Source organism: Chaetodon auriga, chromosome 18, assembly GCF_051107435.1.
Source record: "Chaetodon auriga isolate fChaAug3 chromosome 18, fChaAug3.hap1, whole genome shotgun sequence".
Classification (NCBI taxonomy): domain Eukaryota; kingdom Metazoa; phylum Chordata; class Actinopteri; order Chaetodontiformes; family Chaetodontidae; genus Chaetodon; species Chaetodon auriga.
The window spans coordinates 17718711-17730853 of NC_135091.1; the positions used below are offsets into that span (position 1 = coordinate 17718711).

The following is a 12143-nucleotide window of genomic DNA, read 5'->3' on the forward strand; positions in this document are numbered from 1 at the left end:
GCTGTCAGTGTACTGCACCAGTCCCGAGAAATGGAAAGCGTGGACAGCAGAATGGCCAGCAGGACGGAGGGCAGAACTGGCAGACCCATCTGTTGGGACTGAGAGTCAGAAACTGAATCACTGATACTGCAGATGGCTGCATGAAAGGTCATGACTTCATCAGAGTGTATCTGCCTGGACAGAATGCTGCAGTAAACACATCCAGGACTGAAGACCAAGGTTTAGAAATGAGAAAAAATAAATAAATAAATAACAATTTTGTGATGTGTTAACATGTTCTAGTACACACACACACACACACACACACACACACACACACACACACATTCAGTATGCCCAGACCATGGTAATAGCCAGTGTTGCCTCAAGAGTGAAAGTTGAGAACAGAAAAAGGCAAGATGTAGCCTACCCTCACTGATATGAATGGGGTGGACAAAATAACAGAAACAGCTCTGAGTAAGTAATTCAGTACAATTCAACAGCACCACAAAGTGCAGCCTCCAAAATGAGAAAAAACGTATATATATATGTATATATCTAATGTTTTATAGTATTAGACTGCATTAGTTGAAACTAAGTGTACATGGAAATCAAGTCAATATTACCATACAGAGTACCCAATCAACCAATGGAGCTTTAACAGTGTTGAATGCTGAGAATGAAAGTGTTGACATCCATGCCAGGTGAGCAGTGAAGTTTGCCTATTTTGGTTGTGGGACAATGATTCAAAACATGCAGTTAAAGCAACCAAAAAGATACTTCTGGTCAAAGAGAGGATGCTCTTTGTGTTGATGTTTTCACTGATTTCAACAGGTTTTCTCTCTCCTTCTGAATTGATGCATTTTGCTTCTGTGTTGTCACTGAGGATGCTGCATTACACATGCTGTTGAGGGTTTTCATGCTGGTCAGAAACTTCTCAAATGTAATTCTTGAATTTTGCCACCAGATGTCAATGTACAGTTCACAATGACCCACCACTTCACCAGGCAAAGTTCATCCTCATCCTGCTGCAGTCATAGTGTGTGGTGAATACAGAGATTATCATGTGGTTCACAAGACTATTTGAGGAACATAGTCTCGTGGATTTGTCTGGTGGATTTGGTTGATGCTATGTTGCTACTTACTCAATCAGGATGGTGGGTATTATCTCCTGGTTAAACTTACCAGAGCGATTGATCAACAAATTGGTAGAATCCAATATGCTAGGTTTATGAACAACAAATGAGGGTTGATAATTGCAACCAGCAAACATCAGCCAGAAAACATCCTCAGAATGTTGTCACTTACTGGGTCAAGTATAAGGGCTCATATCAGTGGGGCATTGGTAAAGGTGAGAGGACTTATCTCAGGAGTCTCACTGAGTATGTCCATGTCCAGATGTTAAAAATGAGACTCAAGGAGGCAATGTAATGGATGCCACATGGCTTAAGAGTGAAAGGGATCGCTCAGTGAGGGAATTCCTACTGATTGTAGTTCAGTTCAAAGTACAGCAATTGTAACAGGATGGCCTTGGCCGCCCTGGCCCCACCATGGCAGCACCCCTGGCCGTTCTCAGCTGATTTTCTCGGTTTGGGTCAGTCAGTCTTGAGCAGAACTGGGTTTTTTTTTTTTTTGTTGAAGTCAATATTAAATGATCAAAACTAGGGGGGAAAGGCAAAGTGTGATTGAAAAATGACTCAACAGTAACAACAGCATTGGGATAATGCAATAAAAAGCAGACATTTAAATTCAATCTGACATAGAGTGGGTATATGAAGAAGAAGAGGAAATAAGAGGAAAGAGCAAGTCATATTAAACAGGCTGAGAATTGGGCACAGCAACCTTTACAGTACACTTTCCATCATAGGAAAACATCCTATGGGTCTTTTTGCAATCAGTGTCATGAGGCTGAGACAGTTGGGCATATTCTAATATCATACAGGATATTTATACAACAGACAAGAAAATGATGACAGTAACTGAAAATAGGACCGGTAGAGGACAACGTTAAAAGAATATGAATGTGGGGACAATGTGCAAGGGAGGAAATGGATATTTCGTCTTATCTCCTGTTAAAATTGATAATGAGGGAGAATAACACCTGAGGGTGGCAGTAATGCAACATAGTTGATGTCAGCGGATGTAAAAAGTCAAAGAAGAAGAAGACAAAGCCGAAGAAGAAGAAGGAGCAGCAGCAGTGGACGGAAGTAGCGTTACCAGGCGGCACCTTGAAGCAAAACACAAACAATGGCGACTGTAACTTCGACCAGACCGTACCATATTATCGTTTTCGGTGCCACAGGCTTCACGGGCCAGTTTGTTGTGGAGGAGGTCGCCCGCTGTGCCGCAGGCAGTCCCGTCGGTAGCCCTCTGAAATGGGCTGTGGCCGGGAGAAGCAGACAGCGCCTGGAAGAAGTGTTGAAACAAGCCGCCGGCAGACTGTGTATGTGTCTGACAGGTTGAAGTGTAACGAACAGGCTGTTCATTGTACAGGCTCTTAACCAACATGTCACCGCCACAGGACATTTTAGTCACTCACTTGACTGACAGAGGCAGCAGGCTGAGTGGTCGTTGGGGTCTGTTGGTGGTTTTATAGCTAGAAGTGAGCTATTTTGTAATTGACCCCTAAACACATGTTCTTATTTGCTTCATAACAGCTAGCTAGCTTCAGAAATAGACAGCTGGTCACGTTACTGCGCAGTGTAGCTCACAGCTTGACTGCAGTCTGACTGAGCAGCACGTCATTGTGCCATGATAAAGGAACATTTCTTATTTATGCAGTAGTTATAGTACTGTATCTGAGGACATGCCATGGTCCCCCTGACTTAAAGCCAGAGCACTGACACATTGCTGACACATAAATATGTGTAAGAGGTAGATTTAACTACTGTACGATTAGTGAAAGATGACCTCTTTTCCTCTCTTCTTTCAGCCATGCCAGAGCTGAGGACAGACATTGAAATCATTGTTGCCGATGTGTCCATTGAGGAATCTCTGGCCGTCATGTGCCAACAGGGCCTGGTGATCCTCAACTGTGTGGGACCTGTGAGTGTGTTATCCCGACTGTACGGGAGGGAAGCAAAGGAAACCTGCCACTGGGGGATTCACACCCACGGTACTGTCATCCTGTTGTTTGCGTTGTGTTGAATAATTGTCTCTTTGCTCTCTTTATTCTTTCAGTACAGATTTTATGGCGAACCAGTGGTGAAAGCTTGCATAGCAAATGGAGCTCACTACTTGGACATCTCTGGCGAGCCTCAGGTAGGAAAATGGAGATCCATTTATATTGATACTGCTGTTTTTTAGGTGTTGATTCACTGTGATTGTATCTATATGTTTGTTTTGTAGCTTGGTTATTACTACCAATGGTCGGGCAGTATGATGGTACATACCATGTGACGCTATAAATGTGTCCATCAGTATTTGTTAGTACTGTTTCCACCACAGGAGCTATGCCATAAGCCATATTTATGTCTACGATGTTTACTGTTACCATGATATGAGATTAGATATGCTGTGATTTGGCCATATAGCCCACCCTGTTACTGCCCTTTAAGCAGACTGACATTTTCGACTGTGCATGTGCGTACATATAATCAAATGCACTTTGTTTGTGTATGCTCCATGTCTATGCGTGGGTGTTTCATCGTGTACAGTTCCTGGAGCGTATGCAGCTCGAGTACCACACTAAAGCCTTGGACAGTGGAGTGTATGTGATTGGCAGCTGTGGCTTTGACTCCATACCGGCAGACCTGGGTATTCTCTACACACAGAGGCAGTTCAAAGGTAGGAAACAGAAGACAGGTGACGTCAGCCACTGTGAAAAGACTTCAAATGGTTTACTCAGTGAAGAAAAGTAAAAAGTAACAAATCCTTGTGGGTTGTTTTGAGCCTTTAATGTGTCGACGTGTGTCTGAAGATTCTCAGTCATCCTTATTATGGCGATCCAAGGAGAGTTGAATCAAGGGCAAGGAGACTCGGTTGTAGAAACCTGAAAATGTTTCACCTTGCATTCAAGGGGCTTCTTCAGCTCTGACTGATGGGAAGTCCTACATATTTAACAGTGGGGTGTTTGTTTTTGTTGTCTTGTCTCATCGTGCTGTGTTTTATATTATATTTTTATCTTATTTGTTCATTCATCTTTATTGTTTTGGTATGTGGGAAGCACTTTGTAGCTGTGTTTTAATGAGTACATTTTTACTTCCTCACTTACCTCAGCTATTATCAGTAAGTTCAAAGGTTCGTGCGTCTGAGAGGTTAGTAAATGCTCTGGCTGACAAGACTGCAAATATGGCCGATCTTTGCTCGGGTGGTGGCTGGAACACGTCATCAATAGAATTCCACCTTGTTTGACAGTACTGCACTAATTTGCACTCAGACAAGCTCGAAAGTTGTTGCTTTTGTTCCAGTGCTTGTGTTGCACTTGTGCTGTGATGGAAATGAGAAACCAGACTGCAGACTATATGGTTTATATGTTGAAGCTTGAATTCATCTAATTTGGCTAATGTGGCTAGTAGCATCTATTGTAGACCCACATGCTGGAACAATGTTGGAGTATTTAATATTGAGGGACAGTCAAGAAACATTATGTGAATGTTAAGCTTCATTTGAAGACATTTAGATAACCAGAGTTGTTGGTTGGATGTGGGAAAGTGATTTTTCGTGTTGCTTTTTGTTTAGCCTCAGATAGCGTTAGTTAACGTTATCGCCACACCTCGTACAGCAACATAAGCTCAGCTGGTTAAAACTTGTGGATTCCTGAAAAACTGGATCTTTGTGAAAACAGGCACAAGAAAAGCAATCTTGCGTATGTAGTCCAATGCAGTGTGGCATTGCACACAGGAGAACAATGTACATATCTTGCATAGGGTGGACAGATGTTTGAAAAGAGGTGTGAAGGAGGCTATTTATGTAAAAATACAGAGACCATCCTTGAACAGAGGAGGAGGTCTCAACACCAACCAACCATACCGTCCTGTCAGCCCTTCCCAGGAGATTTCACAGCTATTCACAGCAACAACGGCCCCTTACAGCTGGCCTCAGGTGCGTCCGACTCGAACATCTGCCGTTACACAGCCGGGTGCACAAATGACCCAGGTGGATTCAATGACCTTGATAACGACCCCACAGAGGTGAAATACCAGGGACTCTCCACCAGTCACTTAAAAGTGAGGAAGCCTCTTGGATGAGAAGCGAAACATTTGTACAAACGAGTCCAGTTGTCCTTGATTCAACCCTCCTTGGATGTCAGGGTGTACAACAGCAGACACACCAAACACTGCAGTGCTTGTTTGGGAGGACTTTTTTTTTTGTCATCTTTACACTTCCCCAAAATTGCAGAAAATTCCAAATAGATGAATTGATCAATGAAGTGATAACTCAATAATACATTTCAGCTGATTTCATCTGTTGAAATATTCATTGATTTATCAACAAATATAGCGCCGTGAATGTTTTTATTTATTCAAAGTCTAAAAGTGGAGTGTAGTTGAACTCATGCATTTGATAAACTTGCACTAGAACGTGGTCTTCAGCTCGTGCTTTGGTCTGATTTCAGGCACTCTGACGGCTGTGGAGAGCTTCCTGAACATTAGCAGTGGGCCTGAGGTAACCTGAACAGCTACAGCTTCTACACTACACGATGGGAAATGTGGTCTGATGCACTTTGTCCAACCTTTAAAAAGTAAAGTGATGGCTGTTTTGGTGTAAGTTTCTGTAATGGAGCTGTCACTTTAAAGGCACAGTTCAGGATGTGACTAATCACAGTAGAAAATGTCATTGCAGGCCCACAGCTGAATACATTTTGGAAATATAATATTGGATTTTACTTCACTTCTACTGATTATACAGTAGAAGAGAGCTGAATTCCTAAAATGACTCCAAGCAAACACTAATATGGAGCAAAAAATCAATATCCCCATGACACAGAGAAGTCATTTAACAGAAGCTTTAGGGAAATTCTATATAGAGAGCACTCTCAGTTAGTGCCACCCTCCTGTTGGCAGACTGTTATTACATGACATTACATGAAGCTAAATATGCTCATATAGAAGCAAAATATCATATACATGTAGTTTTCAAGAGAAGGTAAAACAATCCCCAGCAGTCTCAAGTCACTTAAATCTGTCAGTCAAAAGAAATGAGTTCTTCACGTTAAACCTTTGGTGTTGATTGAGGAGACTTTTGGATAGCCGTGGTTTTCTGCACACGGCAGCATTTAAAAGTTATCTCTACCTTTGCAGGGGTCGTCTGGCCACGATGCCACTTGGCAGTCTGCTGTGTACGGCTTTGCAGACAGCGGATCCCTCCGCCAGCTGAGGAGGAAGTTTGGGCACAAGCCACTGCCTGTGGTGGGAGCCAAAGTCAAAAAGAGGTACGGGTATAACTGAGCATCTGCTGTCTAGCTCGAACACTTTACTTGGAGGAATAACTTTTTTTATGGAATGTGGGGCTTTAGCAGCGATTAGTCAAGACCGGGGGAAGGTGTGCTTCATCAGTGCACAGCAGAGGGGGATTTCCCACTTGACCTACATTTCAGTAGTATGATTCACAAGACAGTGATGGAATATTATTGTCATAATAATGCCTTAATTTACAATGTAGCGCAAATGGAGTCTTCACAAAGTAAATGTGATGAACATGTGGTGCAACAATTGTTTTTAAAAATGTAGAAATGAAACCTTCATTTTGATGATCTAAGTTCAATCTGAAGGCCATGAGACGTTTCTACAGGTGACTGTCAGTGGGTGAAATGAGCTTGAATACAACTGCAGATGCTGCAAGTGGAGATCGATCTGGTGACTGTGGAACACTTCGCTTTCTCTGTGTGTAATTTGGTGTGTGTGTGTGTGTGTGTGTGTGTCCAGGGGTTTTGTGTTTTTCAGCAAGGAGATCGAGGAGTATGCCATCCCATTCATGGGCTCTGACCCCTCAGTAGTCAAGAGAACCCAGCGTTTTCTTTACGAGGAGGAGCATCAGTCACCAGTAAGACTGACCTGACCCTGTGTTTCCTGTTGTTCACTGCGGTGGTGGTAGTTAACGCTACCTTGTGGGCTTTTGCCAAGGATTACACGCTAATTTCACTGATTGACAGCTGGTGGCGGTGACACAGCACAAGCGAGGGAGACAAAGGCTGCCAGCTAGCAAACGTGGATGTAAATAATGCAAGTTCTAACATACTAAGAAAACAGCGTTGCAGATGTAATATGAGGAAGGAAATGCAGTTAGCATGTTTGTTAGGCCTCATGGGATACACACAATGTTTGTAAGGGTGAGTTTTGATGAGCGCCTTCAGCACCAGAGAGATTCAAATCGTTGGACTATTCGTGTCCCTCAGGAAGATGGCTTGGCACGACGCAGTGAGGTTTAATATTGAGCTTTAAGAACACATGCTGCCTCTTATTTCGACTGTGCCTCTGCAGTCGTGGCTGTGAAGAGCTGTACCTGTAAGTAGGACAGCCATCCCAGCTGCTATTACTGTTGTGATCACCGCCAGAGACACAGGCCTTAAACTATCTCATTATATTGTTTAGGCCGCCATCCACCAGCAAAGTGGAAATATGATGAGTCATCTATAGTGATTCATCACTTTCTTCCCCGCTGCTCATTACTCCCTTTGACATCTCATCTCGCCCTCCCTCCTCGCTCTTTTTTTTTTTCTCCCTCCAGCTGTTTGTCTTTTCCTCTCCATCCTCTCTCTATCTGATTCTGCATTCCCTCTCACCCTTGTGCTTCTCTTCTGCCCTCTACCCCTGCATCTACAACTGCCTTACCCATTCCTCTTTCTTACACTTGTACCACAAGCCCCCCTTTCCCTTTATCATTTCACTTTAATCTCTAATATCTTCTTCTGTGCCCATCCCTTATTCCCCATTCTCTCTCAATTTACCAATTTCCTCTTCATCTCTCTCCCTCTCTCTTGCGCCTGTATTCTTGTATTTTTTTCCCCCTCTCTCTGTCACCTTTCATTTCCCCTTCGATCATTTACATTCTGCCTTTTGTGCCCTGTCTTCCCTCCACCCACAGGTCCAGTATAGTGCCTTTGTCGGGGTTGGTGGCCTCTTCTCAGTCGTTAAGCTCTTCTGTGGCGGCCTGCTCTTCTGGTTCATGGTCAAATTCAGCCTGGGCAGGAAACTCCTCACCACGGTAGCTCCTGCACATTGTTCATTAAACAACCTCTTATTGTACGTGGTCATGTGGGGTGCGCTTTCAGACACGTTAGTCTGGATGGAGATTATTTCTGATACACCGCTAAAACTCTCCCCTGGCTGTTGAAACTGTGGAAGTCGTTACATCCCTCTTGACAAACTGTAATTGGCCATATGATTAGGGGTGTTTTCTTTGCTAGATTTCCTAGATTAGGCTCATGGTTTGAGGCGATTTTCCTGTGTGGTTTGCCTTATTGAATCACAAGCATTCATGGGTGGAGCACCTGTTTTGTTAATCAAATGTGTATCAAACCTCGGCGTGCTTTACCTCATTTCATTCAGAGATGTGCACATTTGACTGTGGACAGTTAGGTGTGGGTATTTAACTGGAAGCATGTAAAATGCAAAAGCAGAGGAGACAACTGTGATACTGCTTGATGTGAGAGTAGCAGAATGTTTCACTTCCACATGTATAACAGTCTTAATGCTTCACTTATTAGCATTACAATCAAATGAAGAGCAAAGGAGCTCTGGAAACTAAATTGAGTCAGTATATTGAATGAGTTTATGGAGTCACAGTTCTTAAGAGCTTAGCATATACTTCTGCTGTAAGCTGTGAGTTGTGACATGTATGTATAATGGACTGCTGTTTGTTTTTTGTGTCTCCAAAGTTTCCATCACTCTTCTCCTTTGGCTTGTTCACCAAGTCTGGTCCAACCATGAAGCAGGTAACACAAACACTGTTTGAGTTTGATGTATTTAGGGTTCAAGCCCAGAAGGGCCACAACCCTAATGTGTATTATTAATGTTCATTTTTTATTGTTGTTATTCCCATTATTACTGTTGTTGTTGTTGTTGTTGTTGTTGGAATGAACTAGAAACCTGAAACTCCATAACTGGAAAAGACGTCCAAGTGCTTCCCAGGAAATATGAGGCCAGTCAGCCAGGTGGGGGCGCTGTATCCAGGCCCAAGTCCACCAGACTGATATTTTGAAAAACAGTAACATGAATTGAATTTTTGGAATTTTGACTTTTATCAACCCCAAAATGTGTACAGAGCACAGCAAGACTGAGACACATTTCTATTATAAATAAGCAGGATCAGTCCAAAGAACATGGCTGCCATCAACCAAAAAACTTTGCAAGGAGCGGGACTTATCAGGAATATGTCCAGTTTATTAAGGATTTGTCCAATCATCATAAGTCTGGGAGCGTATCTTCAGGCTGTGTTTGTGAAAAGGTCTACCGAAGCATTTTAAGCCCGAACCGTTGGGGGCTATTTTTATCACTGCTGCATCCTGAGATGAATTGAAAGCTTCCATGGGGAGTCATTCGTTGCCTGCTGTTTGCAGCTTCGCAGCCAAGTGAAAGGAAATAGCCATTGATCTGCGTGATTTAGGCTGTGCTGTGGATTTTCTCTGTCATCTTCTTACCGTGAGCGATGGAGCCCGACGTGAACACAAAACACCGGCAAAGTTACAGCAGTTTCACTTATTTCACATGAGAGATTTCTGTGTGTGTGGGTTTGTTTCTGCTTTTTCTCACCCTTTGGAAGGACAACTTTTAGCAACGTTTGATTCACAACGCGATGACAGCTGTCCCGATGGATTAGAATATCTGAGATTTTCAGCGTTAAACTCCCAGACAGAGTTTTGTGTTATCGTGCGGTTTGTTCTGCTGCTGTATCTTGTTTGATTCTCATTCACTTTGTCTCTCATCGTTCACTCTCTTCCCTCCAGATAGAAAACACCTGCTTTAGCCTGACATTTTTCGGGGAGGGCTACTCAGAGGGTACAGATCCCGCGCAGGGCCAGCCCAACGCTAAGATCTGCACTCAGGTCATAGGACCAGGTAAAACCGCCACGAGCCACAGCTCACATTGGTTTTTTTCAGTAGTTCATAAATAGGCTGAAATGAATCCACACATGGTGGTCTGGGAGGACTGTGTGTGTGTTCATGGTCATGAAGGAAGGGGTCACCCAGTGCAGCAGGGGGGCTCACTGATGGAGCTCTGCGACCCTGGTTGCAGGAGGACACATCAGGCTGTGGACACACACTCAGTATTTGTTCATAGCATCAGTTCATTGGTGGTTTGGGTGTTTTCGTGGGATTTGCTCATCCTTTACACTCCCACATACTGTCGATAGTTCCTTGAACTCATGTATTTTGTGCTGTAATTTGGAACATTCCTGTAACTTCCTCTCTGTGTTTGTGTTTTTGTTGTGGTGTACAGAGCCTGGGTATGTAGCAACAGTTTCTGCTATGGTACAAGCAGCCATAACCTTGTTGAATGAACTGCACTCTCTCCCCAAGAGGTCAGTCTAGTTTCCTTTTCATTGTGCTTCCTTTATATTGTCCCCCATTTTTGATCCCCATCCATTCTTAAAGCCTTATCCCACATTCTCTCTCTGTTGTCTCTCTCTTCATTGTCATTGACAGGGGAGGGGTCTACACTCCAGGAGCTGCTTTCTATAAAACCAGTCTGATCGACCGCCTCCAGGACCACAGCATCAAGTTCTCAGTCAGAAGCTACCAGTAGCTCTTGGCCAGAAACCACTGTAAAGGTCACACCACCTTCCAGTTACAGTATATTACGTTTGGACTGATGTCCACTGGAGATGCTGCCTGACCTCTCATCCAGTCAACATGATCACTTTTTACAGTGAGAGTAACTGAACCCTGCATCCATTGTTTTTCTGTTTGTTGGTTGAGTAATATCACTCTGAGGATTCATCAGAGGGACCAGAGCTGGCAACAGAGCCACGAAAGCAGGTCAAAGACACTTGATTTCCACTGCAAAGCAAGACGTCGTGTTTTTAATCTGGGTGAGTGGAGGTCTGTTTGATCATCAGTGAGTGATCACCCATCACCGCTGGATCTCTTCATGTAATAAGACATATCGTACACACTAATTTATTGACTGCATTTGTGAAAATACGCAGATTTTATCAAAGAATCTTGAAAACTTAAAACACTAAACGTATTTAAACCACTGTAGAGTAGAAACAAGAGAATCATGATTGAATAGAAACTGTTTTCCAGTGAACAGTTAAATGTGCGTTTGATTTGAGTTTAAATATAGGTTTCAATCAGACGTGGCCATCTAATTGATGTCAGTTACGAGTTAAATTCATCTCATAGCTTGAAATGTTCCCATGATTTACTATCTTACATCTTGTCGACAAAATTTCCATGAAGAAAGTAAAACAACCATGAATGTAGCGTACTACTTTTAGCACTTGGTGACATGTTCCTTCAGTACATGAACACACACTGTAGTTTATTTGGACTCAATCCCACGTTTGCAGTCCTGCTGTGGAAACACCCTGTTGTGTGCCAAATCTACAGCTGAAAATAGTCCCCAGAAAATGCACTATTTACTCCAGTCTGAGTAACGCTGGTGAAAACTACCGTGTCCGTGTCTCATTAAAACAAATGCACATCCTCATTAGGAAGTAATGGGCTGAGAGCCTCAGACAGCGTCGAGACGTCTGAAAGTACTGAGACGGACATGTCTTTTAATCTGATTTCTAGAGACCATTCTTTTTAATGTGCTTTTGAGTGTTTTGACTTCACGCCTGCAGTTAAATCCCCAAAAGAATAAAAGCCCATACATGTAACGAACGGAACCTCCTGCTGAAATGGTACCTTGAAGGTACGACATGTCGGCAGAGAGTGAGGAAGCGCCCGTGTGTGTTGTTGTGTGTTGCCAGTGTGCAGTTCTGTTAATAAACGCTGCTGAGTGTTCAGAACTTTCTGCCTGTCCTCCTTATTTCAATATCAAGCAGACGTTACAATATGGATTGCCATTGATTGTTTACTAATGCACAGTTTGTGCCACACATGCATGCATACACTCTTTCTGTATCCTCGCAAGCCTAGAAGCCCATGCAGACCACAGAACAGCTATCCTGTGGCTCACAGAGAGACTGCAGTCTTCCCTCCACTTGAACCAAACCCTTTTCTAACACCAGGTGCCAGTGTTTCTTCTGCTCCTCGCCCCTGACCAGCGTTTGC

At 43.3% G+C, this 12143-nt stretch overlaps 1 protein-coding gene across 1 annotated transcript; it reads left to right on the forward strand.

Annotated features, from left to right (window-relative positions):
* The first annotated feature begins 2131 nt into the window (after positions 1-2131).
* On the forward strand, positions 2132-11878 carry sccpdhb (saccharopine dehydrogenase b). Its single transcript, XM_076756783.1, has 12 exons — positions 2132-2422; positions 2912-3024; positions 3160-3240; positions 3636-3765; positions 5537-5586; positions 6222-6352; positions 6846-6963; positions 8005-8124; positions 8798-8854; positions 9866-9977; positions 10360-10441; positions 10566-11878. The coding sequence occupies exons 1-12, from the start codon at positions 2227-2229 to the stop codon at positions 10663-10665; spliced, it is 1290 nt and encodes a 429-aa protein (XP_076612898.1). The 5' UTR covers positions 2132-2226; the 3' UTR covers positions 10666-11878.
* Positions 11879-12143: the final 265 nt, after the last annotated feature.

Bases quoted from the DNA above. Each gene is read 5' to 3' on its own strand.
- sccpdhb (XM_076756783.1), top strand. From the start codon at position 2,227: ATGGCGACTGTAACTTCGACCAGACCGTACCATATTATCGTTTTCGGT. The intron at 5,587-6,221 runs GTAACCTGAACA...CTACCTTTGCAG, and splicing joins ACATTAGCAGTGGGCCTGAG to GGGTCGTCTGGCCACGATGC. The intron at 10,442-10,565 runs GTCAGTCTAGTT...TGTCATTGACAG, and splicing joins CTGCACTCTCTCCCCAAGAG to GGGAGGGGTCTACACTCCAG.